At 44.4% G+C, this 23,539-nt stretch overlaps 1 protein-coding gene across 1 annotated transcript in view; it reads left to right on the top strand.

Annotated features, from left to right (window-relative positions):
• LOC135110624 (uncharacterized) overlaps positions 1 to 23,539 on the top strand; it is a 76,849-nt gene that overhangs the window by 11,175 nt on the left and 42,135 nt on the right. The window contains exons 2-3 of the mRNA XM_064023149.1: positions 4,652 to 4,737; positions 9,601 to 9,861. Coding sequence (XP_063879219.1) covers positions 9,664 to 9,861 — 198 coding nt within the window. The 5' untranslated portion in view covers positions 4,652 to 4,737; positions 9,601 to 9,663. The remainder of the gene's footprint in view (positions 1 to 4,651; positions 4,738 to 9,600; positions 9,862 to 23,539) is intronic.

The following is a 23,539-nucleotide window of genomic DNA, read 5'->3' as shown; positions in this document are numbered from 1 at the left end:
TCAGTTCAATTCTTTTATCATTTTGAAACTCCCGAAGTTCTTTTATGCCTTTTATCATTTTTTTAAATCTCTTAAGATTCGTTTTTTTTTTTTTTTCACAAGACAAGGACAACATAATCACTATGTACACTAAAAGACTTATGTAGTAGATTACTCTGCGCATCGTGAGTCTACATATTGTGCCTACACACTTCTATGACAGGAGCATTATGGCCTCGTCTTGACTCCTGAAAGAAAAGTTTTAATTAAAGTGAAGCACACTTTCCCCTTTGCCTCATGTGTGCTGAGCTGCTTCCTGTGAATTAATGATCACACCTTTGTGCCTTGACGCTGTGGGGGCCTGTTTGCCTTGATGCTGCCGCCCTGGTACTGCCTGCTGTTGGTGTTGTTGTTGTTGTGGGTGGTGTGGTGGTATCTCGCAGCCAGCAGCACACAGCACACTGGCGACACAGGTAATTGCCTCCAGATTTCTGTACCGCCCTCGCCTCCCGCTACCTTCACGATGCTGAGAACCGCAGCGCAGGAAATGGTGCAGTGGTCGTGGGGGAGGTTGTTGAAAGCCCTTCAGTGTGTGTCTCTGGAGAGGGAGACTGAGATGAGACGAAACCTTGTGTTGTACCATTGGCTCTTCACCACGTCCTTTCCCCCACGAGTACCTCAAGTTTATAATACAAGAGTCATTCAGAAAGTTCTCAGCCTCACTAAGAAAAAAAGTACATCGCAGCTTAGAACTTTGTGGAGTCTGTGATATACTCCATTATATACAAGCATACACAAAAAAGTCAACTGTTTACCTTCTTTTCGCATTCCGGGTCAGATGCAGTGATGACAGTCAGTGAGAGAGAGAAAAAGACTGGAAAAAGAAAATATAAATGCGAAGTCATTTTATTTTGACTCAGTACAAAAATAAACCGATAAAAACTTGACAGTAAGCTACCTACAGCATTCAGCTCTCTTATGTGACATCTTTACTATTGGTGAGGAAACGTTCGTACCTGCTTGTCTGCCTCCATCTTCCTTATACCTCTCCGCTCACTCCCTCAGCAGCGTAATTAACAAGCCCAGCGTGAGTTGCTACTGCAGGTCGATGCTTAAGGGAGACAGTCGCAGTAGCAGGGTCGCTCTTCACCTTGAGTAGGCCGGGTCAGGCTGGCAGAGGCAAGGCAGTAGCAAGGCGTAAGGAGGAAGATCCCGATGCGAATCACATCTTGGCCCATCTCACACCCACGCAGGGCCGGGCGGGGATCAGTCTGGCGTGCAGTGAGGGCCCCGGAGACCACTGCATCTTGCACATCCTGACGCTGTAAAATTGCTTGCACGCTGTTTGTTACACGCTAGAGTTCTCGGGTGTGTGTGTGTGTGTGTGTGTGTGTGTGTGTGTGTGTGTGTGTGTGTGTGTGTGTGTGTGGAGGTAAAGAGTGGAAATTATAAAGTTATGAAATTCAGACTACCTCCATGCACTCTCCTGATGGTGTTGTGTGAGTGTCACTCCGGAAAAGACAGAAGGAAATATGCCTACATAGTATATACACATGCATATATACATGCAAAGCACACACACACACACACACACACACACACACACACACACACACACACACACACACACACACACACACACACACACACATACATACATACATACAGGGCGTCAGTGCTATTCATGGCGTCGTGCTCGCTGTTTTGCCGTTGTCACGCTTTTGACACTTTTATGACGCTGCCTTGACGGGGAAAAAAAATTCTGTTTTGAAATAAAGCGGCATGGACAACTAATGAGGCAGAGCGCGTGAAGGAGAGGAAAAATAGTATTACACGGAAAGTGTGTCATAACTCAGGCTGGTGTGGCCCCAGGGTGCGGCGCCCTGTGTCGGCCAATAGCGGGCATGCACGGGAGACTCACGGGGCGGACTTGTTCTTTTTTTTATTTTGTCTGAGAGGATTTATGTATCGTTTTGTCTGTGCTGAGGCTCGCCCACTTTCTTCCCAAACTTTCTTGAAACACATAGGCGGCGCAGCGCTTCCCGAGCTCCTCCCCAGGGTACTGTTGTAGATGACTCAGCGGCGCCCACAGCTGCCTTGCTATCGTGACTTGGCTCAACGTTGACGGCTCCCTCCACAACACCGGTGACCCGAGGACCACTGAACACAGACGCTAACAGTTCTTTACACGCGTCGTATTAGTAACTTATGTCTTAGGTTACTTGTTTACATATGATTAACTCAGAGTTCCTTAATATACAAACAGAACTTGCATCAGCAACTTCACGGTTGACATCTGTTCCTTTGAATATTTCTTTTTAAACATTAGAAAAATAAACATGAATAAAATGACCTGTCGCCTCGTCCCTGATCTATTGCTGCGCGTTCACAAGATTGCTGACGAAAGGAGGAAGTGTCGTGTGCAAGAAGATACAAGGAAATATAGAAAATAACAATAAAATAACTAACTCTAGCACCATCCTGCTTTCCCGGGCGTATTGCTGACTCGCGCCGCACGTCCAGGGCCAGCAGTATGTTAAGCCCGAATCACCCGGAAGCTGCCACAGTGCACGGTGATGTAGATCCATTGACACACTCACTGGCAGATGGGAAAATATATTTGGGTGGCGGCGTTTTTGCTGACAATGCAGGTGGCGTCATTTATTAAAAGCGTAAAATACCGATTCCTCGTAAATAAGCGATTTTATGGATATGTGGATACTGTGACAACATCCACTGCATTCCGCACAATATATAGACACCAGTGCGTACATTAGGCAGACCATTAATAGTGCTGCGTGTCAGACAAAAACACTTGCCACCAAACAGCCGCTTTGTATTCACACCTCGAAACAGAAGCATTACCCCTTTGTCGCACCCCGCCAAGCCCATCCAGTCATCCACACAGAGCAAACATTCACACTTCCACGTGGCAAGGAGTGGTGGGTGGCATGCTTCGAGTCACCTGGTGTGGTGAAGGATGGCAGGGCTGGGCGGCGGTGCATGCAAAGTATATTATGCCGTTCTGCTCTTATGAGATTACTTTAGATATATCCCGGCCATCGCCCCGGACGTGTGTGAAGCAGCTTGCCGGAGTCTTTGTGGTGCAGAGCCGTGTGTTGCTCCCTTGGGCCCTGGCAGCGGGTTGGGATATTGGTGGTAGTAGTAGTAGTTGTAGTAGTAGTAGTAGTAGCAGTAGTAGTAGTAATATTCGTTGTTGTTGTGTAAAGAGAGGTGATATATACCCATTGCTTTCTTCAGACGAGGAATGGAAAGATCAAGGCAAGAGTTCCAAAAAGTACACTCCACTGAAACACTTCAACTCAGCCACGTACAGACGCTAACAGTCCTTTCCACAAGGTGTGATAACAACTATCAGAGGATGCCTCTTTATTTAAGGATAATTTTGAGTTGTTCATTACACGTATTTGTAACATTATATAGAAAATCTACACTCAAAATAAGAAAATAATCCTTAAGTATTCTCGTTTTCTTACTTTTTATCTTAATTTACTTCCTTATCTTCTTACCTTATATGCTTACATCTCATTTTTTATCGTATTATATATATATAACTATTTTTTATCTGTTATTTAATTCATATCGTATCTCTTAACTGCCTTATCTTTAATTATCTCTACTATCTTTTTATCCTATCTTTATCTCATCTTTCTCTTAGCATCCGAGACCACTAGGGAAGAAGTTTAATTCCACTTGTAAGGATCACGAACCAACAATCACGTGCTCCTGAACCGGCGATTGAGAGCAAATGGAGCGTTGGCATTCATTTCACAGGGTCTGAACCGCTTCGGCCCAAACACTCATGTGAACCCGATGATCGTCACGAAAATAAAGTCCTGTGATTATTTTTTTTTTCTTCCTTCTTTGGTCTGGATGGAGTTATTAATTAAACATAGCGCGGATCATAACTGCAACATTATTACTTTTTATACATCGCTTACTGAGTTTTTATTATTATTATTACTATTATTATTATTATTATTATTATCATCATCATCATCATCATCAAGCACCAGCGAACACTCTATTCCGGATTTTCCCTTTACTTTTTTTTTTAAGCAATTAGTTTTCATGCGTCTCGTGTGTGGTAATGAAAAAGCCCCATGCACGAGCTTTTTTTTTTTTTTACCTTCTTTTTCATCATAGCGGGAAATTATTAATCGTGGAATAAATGGGATGGTCGGTGCAGACATTTCCATTAGTGCGAGGAAGTCCAGCTGGTGGCGGTGGTGGCGGCGATGGTGGTGTAGGTTAGTCATTTAGCTCCAATCCCTGTGTTGGGCATCAGCAGTTGTGATTTGGATGTACGGTAATAGTCATGCAGTGATAAAAAAAAAAAAAAAAAAAAAAAAGGTAACCTAAATATAGAGGAAAATCAATATATATTTCAGCCACTTATTAAAAAAAAATCACAAAAAAACATATGTAGTTGTCATTTAGTGATAATAACAGTGAATAACGTCAATTATAGAGGAAAACCACCATATATTTCACCCAGTTACTTAAAAAATTCACAAAAACTTTCTTGCTTTTGATGGACTCTGTTTATAAATGGTTATGGGAAGATATCCTGATCTAATTTCGAAGCACTGAATTGTTATCTCGTATGAAAGTGTTGTACAGTTACTGACGCCCTTCCTTTCCCCCACAGACTCGTTCCACTACTCCCGCTTCTCCCTCGGCTCCCGGGAACGTGTTGCGGATTGCGTTGCCGATACCTTGGATGCTTCTATACAGGTGAGTGAGGCAGGGGTGCGGCTCAGGATCATTAGGTAGACTCATAAATTTACCCACACATTAACCCTTTGATTGTTATGTGGTACACCTTGCTTTAACCGCATACCACTCGTGATAAGCTCCTTTTTTCTCTCTTTTCTTTCCTTCACGTGTTTGTAGACATCTTGTATAGTGCCCTTAGTGATGTGAATTGTTTGTTATCGCAATGAAAGGGTTAAAAAATTCATGGAGTGATAGTAATAGGTGTCCACAGAATCCTAATGTGGTGTGTGTGTGTGTGTGTGTGTGTGTGTGTGTGTGTGTGTGTGTGTGTGTGTAATCTATCCATGGGCTTCAAAATCATATGGTGGATTCATGACTGCCAGCTACACATTACCAAAGGGAGAGTCTGCAGGTCAGCATTGCCAGGTCTTGGGTAAGCCTGAGAACCTTGACGCACCCCATCTCTTGCTGGAGAAGGTCAGTGGCTGCTCGCGCGTCAGTCAAAATCCTTGCAACCTGAGCGGCCAGCTAATCTCGTTCCGCCAAATGACAGGCAAGGACGTTCTCGTTGAGCTTGTGAGTTGTGTGTGGGGCTGTCTAGGGGAGGGAGGGATGCACGGATAGGAATATGTGTGTGTGTGTGTGTGTGTGTGTGTGTGTGTGTTAAAATATTCAAGTTCTCATTTGTATCCATAGTCATATTCAGATGTTTTTTAAATACCTACCATGTGTTATTATTACTACTGATGCTGGCAGAAACGGTCGTATAATCACCAGTTCCAGTTTTTCGTCTTCCGGATAAAACAGTTAATTTTCACTTGTATCAATTCATATTGGATTCATTTATTGTTATGCAGAATACATTTACTGGACTCCGTGACATCGCTAGCCGGGACAAATGTTCATCCTTTAATGGTTTGTGTTTCGAAGCGAGCCAGCCCGATTGCACTGAGCAGGGATTTCCATGCGGCGGTCAGACAGCTCGGGGAAATACTGGGAGGAACGCCCCGTGTTGTTGTAAACGTGCCCTGATCAATAACAGTTTAACGTTATAGAGGAGGGATATGTGGAGAGAGAGAGAGAGAGAGAGAGAGAGAGAGAGAGAGAGAGAGAGAGAGAGAGAGAGAGAGAGAGAGAATTATCATCCACACATGTTTAGTTGAAGGTAAGTAAGTCTCTCTCTCTCTCTCTCTCTCTCTCTCTCTCTCTCTCTCTCTCTCTCTCTCTCTCTCTCTCGTATACTATATTTACTCATCCCTTTTGGCAGAAGAATGAGTACTTACAAGTAACACACACACACACACACACACACACACACACACACACACGAAAACGAAAAGATAAATAAACAAACAAACAAACAAACAAACCTACTACGCAAAGATAAATGGGAGTTTCCATTAGCTAGTTAGAGGAAGGATAGGGGTCAGGAGCAGGGGAGGGGCGGGGGGGAAGGGAAGGGACGAGGGGAGGAAGGGGAGGGGCGAGGGCCGACGCTCCGCCAAGGTCGACTCTCTCGCCAAACAGGGAAGCACAGTGACCCTAATTGGCTGTGATGGACTCCGGACATTACTACCTTTGCACTTTAAGTAGCCGTAATACAGGTAGAAGGAAGGAGGAGGAGGAGGAGGAGGAGGAGGGGAAGGAGGAGGGAGAGGAGGAAGAAAGAAAATGTTTAGAGAAAATAAACCATGTGTAAGATGAAAATAGCACCCATTAGTGATTTATTTCCCTCCTTACTCCCCTCCTTCTTTCCCTTTATTCCCTCTTTCCCTCCCCACTTCCCTTCCTCTTTCCCCATCCCTCTCGTCCGGCACCATACCCTGCCTCCCCTTCCCACCCTCCTGTCCATCACCACAACATACATCTTTCCTAAACACCCCTGGCAGCTCTAACCTTGTTCTGTTCACCAGGTGGGCGCCAGACCGTGCCAGCCTACGTCCTGCTTCTCTCGCCCTCCTTTTTTTCATTTCTCTCCCAGTCGCCGCTTCCCTTCTCGCCTTTCTCTCTCATGCTCTCCCAGTTTCTCACTCCTGTCCTCTCCCACCGTCCCATTTGCATCCTCCCCAGATTTTCTTCTCCTATCAGTCCTTCTTTTCCTTTCTCAGTTTCCCTCTTCTCAAATGAACAACAATGAGTCTTTGTATCCTCACTGTTTGTCCTGTGTTTTTTTTTATTATTTCTCTCTCTCTCTGTCTCTGTTTCTGCGTCATTATTGTCTCCTCAAAATAAATGTCTGCTCGAACTTTTTCTTATTTTATTTTTTTTCATTGTGTCTGTCATGTACTAGTTCCGCGTGCCAAGTTTTTTTTTCTTTGTGTTTTTTTTTTTTTTTTTTGCGTAAGAGATTATGGAATGTGGGATGCAGCAGGTGTGTCTATCTTAAGTACTCCAGTTTTTTTTTTTTTTTTGAGGGAACGTATCTACCTTTCTATATCTTCGTTTTTTTATCTCTTTTTTTTTTTTCTCACGCGCATCTACATTCAGTGCTGCTATCCAGTAGACTAACTCTAAAAATAAAAGAGAAAAGCAAAAGAAACAGAGCAGGTAAATTGCTTTCCTTTCTTTTTTTTTCTTTTTTAGTCTAATCTCGTACTTTTCAAACTTACTTTTGTCATCAGTCCCCGCGCGCGCTGTTCGGGTTAATTGCATTGCGTGTTGGTGCCGAAACATGCCGGGTTCATTGCATTGCTTTTTATAATTAATGCCTTCCACCTCTCGCCCCCCCCCCCGCCCCCTTAGCGGAAGATGCGGTGGGCGAGTGACATGCAGGCGACGCTACCAATGAAACACTAGATCTCTCCCTGGTACTAGCGGGTCTTTGAACACTTCTAGCTTGTACTGTTGGAAGAAATCTAACCTATATATAGTATATGCCTGAGTGATGATAACGCAAAAAAAAAAAAAATGTGCGTGTCACTTTTCCTTCACCTCCGCTCCAACTCTTTTTAGCTCACTCCTCCTCTCTCTCTCTCCTCCCTCGCCCCCGGTCTCCCATCACCGGAAATCACGCAAATAGGCTCCACTCCCTTCCTTCCCTTGTTAGGCACGGCTCCCAAACTTTGCAAAGGGAAATATCTGGTCAGCTAAATTGAAAACCACAATTGGACAAGTGTATACATTCTCTTTCTCTCTCTCTCTCTCTCTCTCTCTCTCTCTCTCTCTCTCTCTTAAACCTGATGATTTCATATATCTAGTAGACAGATTTTTCTCTTTTTGCTTTTTAACTTGAATGGAATTTGCATAGACTTGTTGCTTTTAATTTTCAAGGAAGAATAATGGCGCACAGTGCAGTTTTCTCGCAAGCGCCTGAAAAAAAAATAATAATAAAAATAAGAATGAATTTTTATCGATGCGGTAGGAAGAAAAATCGCACACAATGCAAGTTTCCTGCAGTGGATTTCCAAAAAAAGGAAAGGCAAGTGAATATTTCCCTCCGAGTTGTCTTGATTCTCGCCTCCCGAAGGTGTAAATGGCGGAGGAATGGGAAAGCATAGAAGGCGGCCTTGCTCTGGCGCTCATCTTGGAAGAGAACGCGGGGCCTTCGCTCTGCCTTACTTTGTGTAGTTTATACAAACAGCCTCGTAAGGGCTACCAGGTCTGCTGCTCTTTGTTCTTCCTTGGTGTTCCTTTGGGATGGTGAAAGCATTGGGCAGCTGTTGCTTTAGTGCGATGGGCAGAATAGAGATGAGTGAACTGAATGTTTTGTGCGGCTCAGACCGGAATGCGGGGGAAAGGCATTGCAGGGAGTGAGTCCAGGAGAGCGGTCGCCATGAAAACCGTGATGCAGAACAGTGAGGCGAGTGAAATCATGTTGAACTGTGTGGACCAAAACCTTGTCAGTTAAATGAAGTGATTAGAAGTGGAGGTTTGCATTTGATCTTGTTTATAAATACCTTCTGCGCTGGGCGTGAACAGGATACGTCACGCTTCGAACAGATAATAGATGGAAATGCAGAAACATAAGAGAGAGCAGACAGGAATGAAATTAGTTTTTTTTTTTCGCCTGAAGTAGACGACCAAGAGACAAAAATGAAGTTGAGAAGCTTTGCAGGAGAGTCTGATAATGATGATGATTGGAGTCTTCCCCTCTGTCCCCACTCTACCCCACACACGAGAGATGTGATTCACGTGTGAGCTGACAAGGTCCTCGCGTGATGCCAGAACTTGATGTGCGGAGAAGCTGGGCGAGTCACGGGCGATACAACACGCCTGACATTTGAAGCTGCAGTATTTCTGAGTTTATGTATAATTTCCCGTCTAGGTTAGTAAAACAGATGGCGACTCATGAGTGTTCCGTAAAATGGAAAGATGGTGCACATTATCAGAATATATACTACTTTTCTGAACGGATCCGTCTTATTAACCGTTGAATCAAGTTTTGAATCATTGGGGACTACCACGTTTTTCCCTCTCCTATTATGAAATTAAAGATCAATGGGTGAACATAATGTGGCGTCTCCTCTGGAATTCCGTCATTTACACTGGAAAGGTGGAATGTCGATGAGAAATGAAGAGCACGCCACCAATATGGGGATCAAATATTGCGTTCCAGAGAGACAATTAACAAATAAAATGGCGATTGATGGGACGCAACCCTATGCAGCTCCAATAATGATGGGTATTAGAGAACAGTGACCATTAATAATAGTGCCAGTAAAACCAGCGAGCAGTATTTAATTGTGTAAAAAGAGTATTCGAGGTTATAACCTTTTCACTGTTTGGATCTTTTGTTTTCTTCTATGTCTTTCTCTTTCCCTTCCCTTATTGCCCAAGTTTGTGCGTTATTCTCTTTACTTCCTCAATATATCTATTTTAAAACAGGTATCTACCTATAATGTGCATCCCAGTGTGCTTCATGCCTTTTCCTCGTCTCCACAGGTCGACCTGGCCGCTGACGTGATCACGTATGACTCCGACGACGAGGGTGACACTCCCAGCAGGATGTCCGGGCGGCGGCGGGGTGCTGGTGGAGGCGAGGGCGGCGGGGCGGGCGGCGTGGCTCGGAATAAGCGAGGGACGCCTATGTACTCCCGCGAGGACATTAGGGAACAGTACTGCATCAACGACAAGGAACTGCACGCCCTTGAGGCATCCCGAAGGAAGCCCATCTTCGGCTGTTTGACCTCGGGGAACACTCAGGTGAGAGAGAGAGAGAGAGAGAGAGAGAGAGAGAGAGAGAGAGAGGAGAGAGAGAGAGAGAGAGAGAGAGAGAGAGAGAGAGAGCATCAATATCAGGTTTGCATTCTATAGACAAGGCGGTGCATTTCCAGCAGGTAATCTTGGCTTGGCTTGATAGGTTGGTGTTCCGTGTTTTTCAGAATGGTGGGTGAAGATTCAAGGAAACGTTGTAATAGTCAGAAAAATGAGTACCAATATATATTGATTCAGTAGTACATGGGTTAGATTCTCAGTGTATGTTAGTGCTCCGTGTATTTTAAAATGGAAGAGTAGTGGCAGTTTAAGGGTTAAACGCCAATTATACAGCCAGCCATCGCCGAACTCCGCCAAGCCCGTCCGACCCCCACCCTGACCCGCCGTGGCTAAGCGAACAATTTCCTGTCACATATTTAGCATAATTTCGAGGGTTTTGAAGGTGTTTTCCTGGTGAATGTAAGGTTCGTTGTGTAGGAGTAGGTGGAGGAGGTGGAGGTGGAGGTGGAGGGAAGAGGCGGAGTGTGAGGGGGAGGGGAGAGGAGGAGATACTGAGGAGAGGTGCAAAAAAACTACTTCGGCTCTAGATCAGCATTTTATTTATTTTATTAATAAAGTTTACATTGTTTTGATATTTAATTTATTAATATAAAAGTGTAACAAGTTATGCTATACAATAAAATCTCGTCTAGCTGTTTTTTTTTGCTTCCCGAAAAAAAAAAACACTTTCGTATTGTTATTATTTTCCTTTTTTCCTAATAGCATGCGTAGGATTGTATTTGTATTCAATTTAAGACTTAAAAATATAAGAAACATGTACGAAGTAGTGATATCCAATAAAATCTATTCTAGTAATTCGTATTTTCAAATTTAAGGTAAGTCCGTTGGTAGATTTGAAGAAATATTTTCTTTATACGACGAGGAAATTGCGTTTTCTTTATTTATCTCTAAAGCAAATTTTTTTTTTTTGTATTTAGAAAATATAATAGTATCTAGTCTGGATGTGTTTTCTTTCTTGATATTACCATTCTTTTGTGGCCCCTTTCTAGCGGCGCCTTGGGCTCACTCCAAAGCCTTCTTCCTCGGGACCGTATTACCGTATGTTTCTCGAGGTAGCAGCAGGCTCTAGTGTGTGTTATTTTGGTCTTCACGCTCGTGATGGTTTAATAAGGATTCCTTCTTAATTGGAAAACATCCGTGATAATCCGACTAGGTACTTTTCTCTGTCGGCTTTGAAAATAGTATAGTGAGTGCTCGAATCGTTTCAGAATACGGGCTGTAATTCTAAAGCGTGGGAGGTTAAGAAGCTTCGTCTTTCAGATCACTCATTTACTTCACTTTCTTAATTTATGACTTATTCATTTTTTTTTTTTTTTTTCAAGTCGCCAAGCTTGTTTCGATTCGAAACAAATTATAATTAACAGTTGTCGGCAGAGATGACTGGCGTGGCATCGTCTTACTGATGCAATTGAATGTTATTTGTTTTTTTGTTTGTTTTTTGTTTTTTTCCTTTACTCTTTTCTGTCATTTATTGCACTTGGCTGGATTCCTTTACATGTGAAAGAAAATTAGCTGCGAGCCTCATTTTTTTTTTTTTTTTTCAAGTAGGAAGAAAACCAAGGCGCAGTATACTCGTATTTGTAATAGGACCACCAAACCAAACCACAGCTCGTCTCCGTCAATGATTGAAGCATATTGAAATGAAGAAAGAAAAAAATTGAGATGAATTTAAGATGAATATATTCCGTCAGTGATTGAACGTCGTCCCGGAAAACGTGTTTGCTTCGGAGGAAAATTATTTATCGTATTCCGAGACAGTGATTCGCCAGGCCGTGCGTCGTAGGCTTCCCTTTCTCGCATGGAAATTGGTCGAATGTCATCAAGCCTCGCCTCGCATAGTCTGTTAGGGCAGAGGAGGTGCGTGGACCTGTGTGCCTGTGTGTGTGGGTGTGTGTGTGTGTGTAGGACTCTGAGATGGGAGTAGTAGTAGTAGTAGTAGTAGTAGTAGTAGTAGTAGTAGTAGTAGTAGTAGTAGTAAAGTAGTAAAAATTAACAAAGGAAGACAACAACAGCAACAACAACAACAACAAAAAACAACACAAAAACAAAAACACTGACTAACGATACGAACAAAACTAATGAACAACGAAGACGATGAAACAGAGGAAGTAAAAGCAGCAGGAGGAGGAGGAGGAGGTGGACGAGGAGAAGAGAAAGAGCTGAGGAAGTAAGGAAGGGTGTGTGGAAGTGAGAGCCGGCACCAAATATTACAGAGGGGATATAGCTATGCATTTATAAAAGGTGCGGAATGACAGTCAAGCTTCGGGAGAACTGGCTGTCGTGACGAGGGTAAAGTGGCGCCGTTTCCTCCCCTGCTAGTGTGTCGTTGCATTGAAATGGACTGCAGTTGTTTCTGAGCCTCTTGAACGAAGAATTTGACACTTAGTTTACACTGACGAGCGTTTCCCATTAATAGAGAGAGAGAGAGAGAGAGAGAGAGAGAGAGAGAGAGAGAGAGAGAGAGAGAGAGAGAGACCAAGCAAGTGTGACAAGGGAACTAATAAAGGAGATGCAAGGAGGGAAACAGGAGGAAAGAGAGAGAGAGGGGGTAGTGGAGAGATGGGAAGGGGAAAGAGAAAATATTGAAGGAATGGGAAGAGAGAGAAACGAAATAGTGGAGGGATGGGAAAGAATAGGAAGGTGAAGGAGAGGAGAGTATTGGAGAGACGGGAAGGGGTAGGGAAGGGATAGGAAGGGGAGGGAGGGAGGGAGCGGAAATTAAATGTAAATAAGTCTTGGGGTCACTTCTCCACCAGTAATTAATCTTTATTTCGCTCCTCACTCCCTTCCATCTTTTCCTTTCTGTCCCTCTCCCCGCTTCTCTTCTCCGCGTTCTTCCATCTCATATTTTCATCATCACATTTTCTTTATCCATTCTGATCCATTCACAGTCTCACATATCCTCGCACTCTCGGATTTACTCTCTCTCTCTCTCTCTCTCTCTCTCTCTCTTCAGCTCCGTATCCATAACATTTCAGGATCTCATCTCGATCACATTAATAAACAAGCTTTAGTGAAAGTTATTAGAATTTTCAAGAACGTTCACATAATTTCGGTGATAATTTGACAAGGAATCTCGGCCATCAGGGGGGAATGAAAGAAATGTGTAAATGAATCCGACTAATTTTCTCTTATGGCTTTACTTAGTTACGCATGTCCCCATCCTTTCATTATGTAGCCCCCATGTCCCGTAGTTTCTCGTGTTCCTGTCGTCCCTCGTATCTCCAGTCTTTCATCCACCTCCTTTACCACCACCAGTCTCATTAAGACCCTAAAATGCAGACCATACGTATCCCTTCATGTCCTTCTCCTCTCATCCACCTCCTTCACCGTCACAAGTCCCTGTAAGAGCCTAAAATACTGTATCTACATAGCACCCCAGTTCGTCTTTCACTCATCTCCTTCACCGCCACCAGGATGCAGAATCATCCCAACCTCGCCGACCACACTCAGTTTGCACATTTTATCATCGAGTTTATTCAGTGCAGGTTATTTCGGTGAGCGTGATGGCGTCCTGGTGAATGCGAATAGGAATGTGGGCTGAGAACGCAGCTGTCAAGGAATGAAAGTTTAGTAAACGTGACGATCTTGCGAATTGACTCTAAAGACCAATCGGATACTCAGCGGTGGGAAGTGCGTAAATATTTGTCTCCTAGGCTTGAAATTTGACCTCTGTATGATTCTGTCCCTTTTCTTATCACTTTCCTGTTACTTTGGCTATTTGAAAAGAGGAAAGTCACGTTAACCAGACTAGAATTATATGTATATATATATTTTGTTCTTTTTCTTTCAGGAGCAGTAGTTGAGGAAAAGTTTGTTCTATTGTTTTGTTCAGTAATTGTTGTATCCCTAACCTGCATTCTTTACACGTAAAAAAGAATATATATATATAAAACACCGCTAAGTTCTGTGATTCGTTCTTTTTTTATTTATCAGATCCGGTAGTGGAGAATTAACTTTTTTTATGATTCGAAAGAGAAAACGATAGCGAAACTTGGTCTTTTGCCTCGTTTCTTCTCCTTGATATCGAAATTTGGTCTTTCTTTCTCCTTTGCCCTTGATATAGAAACTTAGTCTTTTCCCGTTTCCATCTCCTTTCCTGTCCCTCCCTATCCCTCTCTCCCTCTCTCTCTCTCTCTCTCTCTCTCTCTCTCTCTCTCTCTCTCTCTCTCTCTCTCTCTCTCTCTCTCTCTCTCTCTCTCTCTCTCTGTGTGTGTGTGTGTGTGTGTGTGTGTGTGCCCTGTAATGCACCCCTCAGCCCCGAGCACGGAAGCCTGGATTAAAGTGAAACTGCAACCTTTTAAAGCACAGAGGCCATAAAGGTGATCGGCGCTCCCCTCCTGACCCAGCAACCCACTTAGCGAAGGTGCAGGAGTGTTGTGTGGGTCACCGGTGCTCTTGCGATGGCCAGGTCAAGGGGGAGGCTTTGCTGTGCGTGGGATCAAGTTACTGTTTCATCACTCACGTCTGGGTCTGGTGTGTGTTGTTCCTGGGCCGTGTACGTGAAGTATGATTGGATGTGAGGGTACAGTGAGTGAAAGGTGAATGTAATGAAAGCAGTCGAGATGAATACGTACAGATGTCTCGTACGTAAAGATATGTCTCGTCTGCCCGGAATACTACTACTACTACTACTACTACTACTACTACTACTACTACTACTAAGAAGAAGAAGAAGAAGAAGAAGAAGAAAAATTGTAATGATTATTGTAGTAACTCTCTCTCTCTCTCTCTCTCTCTCTCTCTCTCTCTCTCTCTCTCTCTCTCTCTCTCTCTCTCTCTCTCTCTCTCTCTCTCTCTCTCTCTCTCTCTCTCTCTCTCTTTCTTGATTACCTTCACGTCTGCATTTAAACTTTTCCTCGCTAAACTTCCTCGGGCTGCGCTGCATCGCCATTCATGTCCCGGAATTAATTTGTATTGTCATGCACTCATTTTCCTTGCGCGAGTTTTATATAACGACCTCCTTTAATCAGAGTATTTGTATGTTAGAGCTTAACGCTGATGCTTAGGTTAAAAGATTAAAGCACCACACACACACACACACACACACACACACACACACACACACACACACAAGTGGTGCAACAGCCTTAAGTGACTGCAAAGGGAATCTATTACATTGTCATTTCACTCATGCAGGGATGGGAGGGATTGATCATGTCTTTGCCAAAATAATGTTGTTTAATTGATGCACGCCTCCCATGGATGTTGGGAGGAATAATCTGGAGCTCCGCACGAGAAGCGACATGTAACTACAAATATATGAATTACATGTAATATAACACACATGAGAGAGAGATCATTGCGAAATCAGTTTCCTACACTGCGTAGCGAGTTGTGCACGTGTATTCATTTCAGTGGAATAAAAGACACTGAGGTTATTTCATTAATAATCAAAACAATTCGTTCATCAGCGTCTCGTTAAGTAATGAAGAGGAGATCAATTAGAAATATTGGTTGTATCCATTAAAAGTTAATCAGTAATAAGTTTTATGTAAGGCGCACTCGGGAGTACAGACCCGTCCCCCGTGAGGCGCGGTGCTGTGGGGTCCCTGTGGGCTGTGGCGGAAGAGGGGCGAGGGAAGGGAGTTTTTTTTTTACAAAGCCAATACTCATTAATTATGAAATCAATTAATTGCTGTCAATAAATGTGAAACTCCTAATTTAGTTACATAAAAAGTAAGTAATTTCCACTTTGGAGTGTTAAATGCGTAGTATTCCCATATAAAGACATAATTAAGTGAAAGCTCCAACTCTTACTTTACATAACGTGGTAAAGCGTGATTAGTTCCCCCAGCACGGCCTCAAGTCAGCAATGTATAACTCCCACTTCAGAAAGCTAAATAAAAACTATGTAATTTCTACACCAGAGCCGTTAAGTATTGCACACAAATCTGTACATAAATCTGATCCAAACTGGTAAACCTTCCAACACACACACACACGCACACGCACGCACACACACACACACACACACACACACACACACACACACACACACACACACACACACACACACACACACACACACACACACACACACACACACACACCCACAAACGCAGTAAAGTCAAGTAATCCCACACTGAATTATGAGCATTGCCTCGCGCTGCCTTTGTACCGTGAGGCGTAACTCGTAAAATAGCGAATAACAGAATACGCTGACCGTGCAAACTTTGTGTGTTTCGTGCTGGTAGTGAGGGCGGAGAACTGGACTCGTAACACACACACACACACACACACACACTATAGAACTCCTCCTCCTCCTCCCGCTCCTCCTCCTCCTCCTCTTCCTCTTCATCACTCATCTCCCTCAAGACATCTGTATATGGCGTGGCTGGAATGACACGCCGCCCAAGGGAAGTCTTTGGAAATTAGTAAATGACTTTTCCTTCTTCCTTCCGACGTTATGTAGCTTCCCTCTCCACCGCCACCACCACCACCACCATCACCACCGAGTCAATGGAAAGCAAAAAAGAAGTGGTAAAGGCGTGGAAAGGGAAGCCGTGTAATAACACCCGCGACCCGCCAATCAATTCCCGTTTATGTCTCGATTTCACGTGTAAAGAAAATAAAAGAAAATAAAAAGAAAAAAAAGAAAAAGCTCCATCAAGATCACGTTCGGCAAAAGTTTTTTTTTTATCTTTTTTTTAGGACTTCATTGAAATCTATTTTTTAGGCGTAACTCCAAAACTGTAGGGAAAAGTTGTTTTTTTTTCTATTTACTTTTCTCCTCAACTGCTTTTGTAACTTCAGTCTCTCATCCAGAATGTGGGCGAGGAGTGGAGGGAGGGAGAGGATGGAGGAGTGAGGATGGTAGAAGAAGGTTGAAAAAGAGTATGCCAGTGTAGAGTAGTGGAGTCGAGTAATCTAAGACAGAGTTACGGATATATTACTTTTTGTTATCCTTGTAATCCTTTTGAGTCCTTCTTTAGTGACTGAGGGAGGTGTTCATCACGGAGAAGGGGATAGTAGATGGCTTCTGGGCGGCGCTGGGAGAAGATGGATCGTCGGAGTCATACGTATGAATATTAAGGTGAACTGAATGATTGATCAGACTCATGGCACTGCAAGCATAGGGCTATGAAGCGTTATGTATTATGGGTATTGTGGTATCGTGACTGGAGGGATGGGTGTCATTATTATGTGGTGTTGCAGGAGATAGTCCGTGAAATGCCGTCAGGAAACATTCATGAGCTGTTAGATAAATGTTCATTACGTTTCATTCTGCCCCCCTCATGCGTCAGAATGAGCACGTTATACTCGTATATGACGCAAAAATGGGTATTGTTGTCGTGCAAACATCGAGGCGCGAGCTGTTGTGACTGACAGGTGAGAGAACGAGGTTTGAGGAACTAAAGGTTTAATTAACTTTGGAATAGAAAAATAAATTTGAAAAATAAAAGCTCACAGCGCGTGACAACAGATTACCAGCGATAGTTTTGGGCCGCCAGCAAGTTGTGCATGGCATGGTGGTGGTAGTGGTGGTGGTGATGGTGATCGTTGTTATGATGGAGGTGGTGGTCGTGGTGATAGTGATGATAGTATGGTGCCGCCAAGCTAGAACATTTAATCTTCAGGTTCAGTTTGTTCTCTTAACGATCAATGAAAGTCTTCAGTTATAATCTCTCTCTCTCTCTCTCTCTCTCTCTCTCTCTCTCTCTCTCTCTCTCTCTCTCTCTCTCTCTCTCTCTCTCTCTCTCATCCACACACCCGGGTTGGCGTGGATGTCGCCGGATCGTGGTAAAGATAGTGATGAAAACTGCGTGCGTGTCCAATTCTTTCCTTACTCTCATGGCTCTGCGTCGCGCGGGCTGAATATTTGCAGGCAATAGCGATGTGCCATTTTACTTTCAACGTTAAAGTGTTTGACGCCACTGCGGTATCTGCTTTAATTAATGTGTTGCACAGGAACCTGGCTGACAGAAACTTTTAACTAACCTTCCTTGTCAATAGCATAAGCTGGCCAAATGTCTCCGCGGTGTGAGATTATATGGGAGCGTAAATTCCTGCTTAAGTGAATCAAGTCAATATTATGTCCGTTGTAATGACTAAAAATCGAAAGACTTAACACATCAGAGCTTGCCGGTAGAGATGAGCAAGCCTTCTATCACTAATAAAGAACACGCGGTACACGTACACAAAACGCTCCTTATTCTGACAGCAAGACTATATCCTACCGCCTTCCAACATTAGTGCAGCATTAGTCACGCTCAGTACTGCCAATGAATACACAACCTAAAGATACGAGCTTAACACCTCCTTAACTGTCCACGATGAATAAAAGTTGAAGTATATATCCCGCACCATATGCGTCAAAGGATACTGGGTTACGTCCACTGTCACATAATTATAAGGTGGAGCCGCACGCCTCGCCAGCAGGTGCGGTGCCAGACTGCCGGTGCTGCTGTATACAGACTTGAGTGCCTCGCGATGTTCCTCTGTTTAGTGACGCAATATCCTCGCCATGCATATGTACTCGTATGAACAGCGCGTTAATGTTACTTGCTCTGAGTGACTCTGTTGTTTGTTCCTTGTCTGCACTCTAGTCTTACTCAGCTCAAGTGTTGCTGGAGGAACAGCTTGCTAAATCTTTGTAGCATTCGAGCCAGAGGTATTTAAGGTGATACAGAGAGAACCACTCCTTGAATACACTGTGCCTCGTATATAACACCACCACCACCACCACTACCACTACCAGTACCACCACTACAGCTTTCCAGTACCGTCCAGTCGCTTGGTCTGGCGCGGTGTTCAGTGTCCTGTGCATGAGGAATATCACGGTTTTCTGCGTTTCTCCACGAATTTCAAAGGATTCATGTCGAGCTGAGGTCCTCCGTGGATTAAGTACATCACCGTTCGGAACATTCTACTTTTTAAGACGAGATCCATTTTTTTTATTTCTGTGGATTTCATATTTCGCGACAGCTTTTCTTGGAGTGGATTCGATCATTTAGACGAGGAAGTGAAGGTGTAACTGAATCCCTCGCGTGGAAAGTGAGTGTCGCCTGTCCAGTCCCGGTGTCCTGCTGAGCTGCCTACCTGCCTGCCTGCCTGCCTGCTCGGGGATGCACGGGGCTGGCGCGGTGCACTGTGGGAGTGTTCCTTTGTTTGAACAGGCCTACATTTTCTTTGTTGATAGCGTTGTTTAAGTATTTCCTTTATGCGAGAAGGTCATGGATTTATCTGCGCTGTAGATTTGGATTTTTATTATGTATTAAGTTATTTTGCTCATGTGCAAAATGTCCCGTTTTTGTTTTTTTTTTGTTTTTTTTTTTTCTCAAAGTGTGTGGTGGGCTCAGAAGGCACAACAGAGGCACAACAGAGGCACAACAAAGGCACAGCAAAGGCACAGCAAAGGCGCAGCAAAGGCACAGGAAAGGCGCACCATACATCACAGTTTATTCCTGGTGCAATATGGTGAAATTAACAAAGGAACTCGCCGGCAAACGAAATAAACAAAGCGCATCGTTGTTGTTTGTAACAGAAATTTACTCAAAGTGTCATGTTTTTAATCCCAATAAAAGTCAGTATGCGAATACAGACGGTAGTCCATGCGTGTTGCAGAGTGCAGACACTTCTGATTTCAAGTAATTGTTCTCTCTCTCTCTCTCTCTCTCTCTCTCTCTCTCTCTCTCTCTCTCTCTCTCTCTCTCTCTCTCTCTCTCTCTCTCTCTCTCTCTCTCTCTCTCTCTCTCTCTCTCTCTCTCTCTCTCTCTCTCTTATATACCACCACTGAACAGAACGAACAAGAACAGTCACCAGCTTTCACCAAACACATCTCTTCCCCAAGCTACAGCCTCCGCTACTCTTATTATTAACATTATCACCACTCTTATTACCACACCATTCCGCACAAGCCTTCAGCGCGCAGGGAAATCAGCTCACGAACTCCCTCCTGCCCACCGAAAAGCTGTGGCGTGCCAAGAGACCGCCACACTTTGTCCCGTCCGAGTACAGCAGCTGGTTCTCCTCCACCTCCTCCTCCTTCCCCTGCTCCTGCTCTTGACGCGAAATTCTTGGAGCTTAACCAGCGAATCCTCGACTGGGACGACGCTCTGCTGGAGTTGTACTTTATCGCTCGGCTCTGAAAGTCCCTCTGGTAAGGAGAGGAGCTTAGAAAGAGTAAGGGAAGTAGTGGAGATGGGATGAGGAGGCGGATGGGGGATTTGAAGGAGAGCGAGAGATAAGAGGAGGAGAGGATTACGGGGAACGAGAACACTTATAAGCAAGGTTTGGGGGAGAGAGAGAGAGAGAGAGAGAGAGAGAGAGAGATGCAGGAATAGAAGAAGGAAAGATAATAGGAAGTGTTTGAAGAAATACGGAAGTAAGACGAAGTGGAGAGCTCAGAAGGAAGAGAGAGAGAGAGAGAGAGAGAGAGAGAGAGAGAGAGAGAGAGAGAGAGAGAGAGAGAGAGAGATCCAACAAAAGAAAGACATTGAGGAAGCCAGGAAGAAAGGTGGCGTGGAGGGCGCTGGGGTGTGGCGAGAAGGGAATTGGGCAATCTAGAGCGGGGGCCAAAGGAAACCAACTGCCCTTAGAGGTTCAGCCTGACGTCCTCTTTTTACTATACATTTCCCCTTAGCCAGCCCGCTCCCCTGCCAGCGTTCATCAGCCTCCAGCATCCTCGCGTCCCCTGCCTCATCCGCCTCGACCCAGTAACCCTCCCTGCCTCCCCCCTTGTTCCCTGCCTCAGCCTGGCGTCCTCCCACCCCACCGCTTCCCTGAGTCTCTAACCACTTTCTCCTAAGCCTTGTAATACTCGGAGTCTTTCTCGGAGTTGGTGTGTTCTTACAATCTGTATTTATTTAGCAGTTTCAAGGGCATATCATTGATGCCAAGATTCACATTTGGTTGTCGTGTATTATGATTGGTAGGTGTCCATGCAGTGTTGCAACAGGTCATATCTAAAAGATGTTCATATGAAAATGAAAATACTACATCGATTCCAAATTTTTGTTCTCCAAGAGGTGTACACGTAAGATTCGTGTTCAGGAAAACCACACATCACATCAACACGCCAACTATACCACTCACTTCACGTCTCACCGTATTCCTGACACCGCGAAGGAGAGAAGACATGGGTGAAGATGGAAGGAAAAGTAGTTATGTGGTTCGAACAAGGTTATGAAACTGTGGAATAGCTTGCGTCATTAATTCGGGAAGCGTGGCTGGGCACACCTTGAAGGAAGGGAGGACAGGTGAGTGAATGGTTGAGTGTTCATTCGCAGGAGAGCCAGACCGCCTGTCACTCCTCCCCGTTGACCTGCACCTCTCCCTAGTCACCTTCCGAGGGAAATTGATGGATTGATTGATAGATTTAATGGTTTACGATAAGCTACATGTCGCTGATGGGAGGTGGAGGAGGAAGGCAACGAACTTAAAACACAATCCTTTGCATATTATCGCTTTACCCGTTAACGTTCTTGTCCATAAAGGTCCTTGATGGGTACAGGGGAGAGAGAAGGTGCGTTTGAACTGAATCATTTAACTGGCGAAGCATTGTGTGTGTGTGTGTGTGTGTGTGTGTGTGTGTGTGTGTGTTGCTAGCGTAACACCTTATTGGCAAAATGTTAATCCTTTCAGTACATTTAAGTCACTTTATCATATCCACACCAGCACCACCAACACCACCACCACCACCACCACCACCACCACTTAGAATTTTATGGAGCGAAGAACTTACGGTTTATTACATGCTCCACCATAACCCTTAATACGACCTTGACATCGTTGGTGATACATACAGGAAGGCTGCGGAAAGACGTGAGAAAGTTGAGCGTAATCGAATACACTGACGAGGAAGTGATGTGTCGGCGTCACTTTCAGGAATTCCAGGTGTCGTCAGGTACGCGAAAGCCAATTTACAGAAGAGGGGAACGTGGGCAGCTTTTTGAGTAAGAGAGAGAGAGAGAGAGAGAGAGAGAGAGAGAGAGAAAACTAGCGATAAGATAATCATTTGTTTCTCTCTCGTTTCATTATGTTGCGTGCGAAAGTTACTTCGGTGTTGTGATGGGAGAGTGATGGGGTTGTGTGGAGGTGAGAAAGGGAGACGGGAAGAAGGAAAGTGAGTGGAGAGGGAGGAGATGGGGAGTGGGGAGGGAGGAGAAGGGAGTAGGGAGGAAGGAGAGGGAGAAGGAGGGAGGAGAGGGGAATAGAAGAGGAGAGAGAGAGAGAGAGAGAGAGAGAGAGAGAGAGAGAATGAACGAGTGTGGTGTGAATCTCTCTCTCTCTCTCTCTCTCTCTCTCTCTCTCTCTCTCTCTCTCTCTCTCTCATCTCATTTCATCTCATCTTTTCTCTTCTCTTCTCTCAAGTACACACGCACGTACAAACGAACTACATTACCTAATTTAAAGAAACAAGAGCTTCCATCAGCGGAGAGAGAGAGAGAGAGAGAGAGAGAGAGAGAGAGAGAGAGAGAGAGAGAGAGGTGAGGTGAGGTGAGGTGAAATATTCAAGCCTCGATCTAAACATAGCCTCACTTACCTTGCCCCCACCTGTCCGACCACGCCTGGTTTCCTCGCCTCACCTTGCGCCGCCCCACTCAGTACAGCCCCGCACAGCCCCGCACAGCCCCGCACCTCACCTTTTTTTCCCCCTTTCACTCTTTCCGTTATTGTGGCTGTGTGAGACTTTTTGGGTGTTTTTTTTTTACTCTAAGGTCTTTCAAATATTCTGCTCTCCCTTAAATGCCATATAAAGTTTTTACCTGAAGATGTCGCTCTTACTCTCATAAGAATTTACCTTCGAAGTCTGGAGGAATTTAAACAGTCACTTGGTACTGGTAATCAGGTTATACAGGCCTCACATCAGATGATCCTCAAGGCAGATCGGCCTGAGTGCAAGTAGGTCTCAGGACGTTTGGTTCTCGAGACATTTGATATTTACTAGTCTGGAGCAGTGTTGCGTGACGGAGGTGTTACATATTGCACGAACGTTCACAGGTTTTTCTTCTTCCACCCTCCTGAGGCGCCGTGGTCCGCGTCGGCTAGATATGGTCCTACGAGAGAAGTATCGTTTCTGACTCCCTTTCCTTTCGGCAAGAGCGGCAAAAGTGTCTCTTTGAACCAGTCCAGGCAATCAGTCCAGTAATCGTCACGAGTTGAGCGCCAGGGAAGTCAGAGTCACGGTTCCGCCCCTATTCCCTCCAGCGTTTTCATTTAACTTTCAGAAAGGACATTATATACGGCGCAGTGAATAGGTTGCCCCTTTTCCAGATGTTGATGATGGCTAAATTGTTCTCCCCTCTCGAGTCTCTCACGTAGCGTCTGTCTGGTAATACGTGGCTGGTGTCTCTTCTATAGTTTGGATGACCGTGTGAGACCGACTGTCCTGGAATATTACCCTTGAACTTAGCTACACGGATACATTATTAAATCTGTCTTATTTGTATTACTTCGAAGTTCATATAAATTTTTGAGTGCTGTGAGTGAGAGGCAGTCAGGAGAATAGTAAATAAAGGTGTGTGTGTGTGTGTTGTGTGTGTGTGTCTCTGTGTGTGTGTGTGTGTGTGTGTGTGTGTGTGTGTGTGTGTGTGTGTGTGTGTGTGTGTGTGTGTGTGTGTGTGTGTGTGTGTGTGTTTGCCCTCAAGGAGCACTCTCGCAG

This window comes from Scylla paramamosain, chromosome 20, assembly GCF_035594125.1.
Source record: "Scylla paramamosain isolate STU-SP2022 chromosome 20, ASM3559412v1, whole genome shotgun sequence".
NCBI classification, from domain to species: domain Eukaryota; kingdom Metazoa; phylum Arthropoda; class Malacostraca; order Decapoda; family Portunidae; genus Scylla; species Scylla paramamosain.
This window is presented reverse-complemented; position numbering and strand designations above follow the sequence as displayed.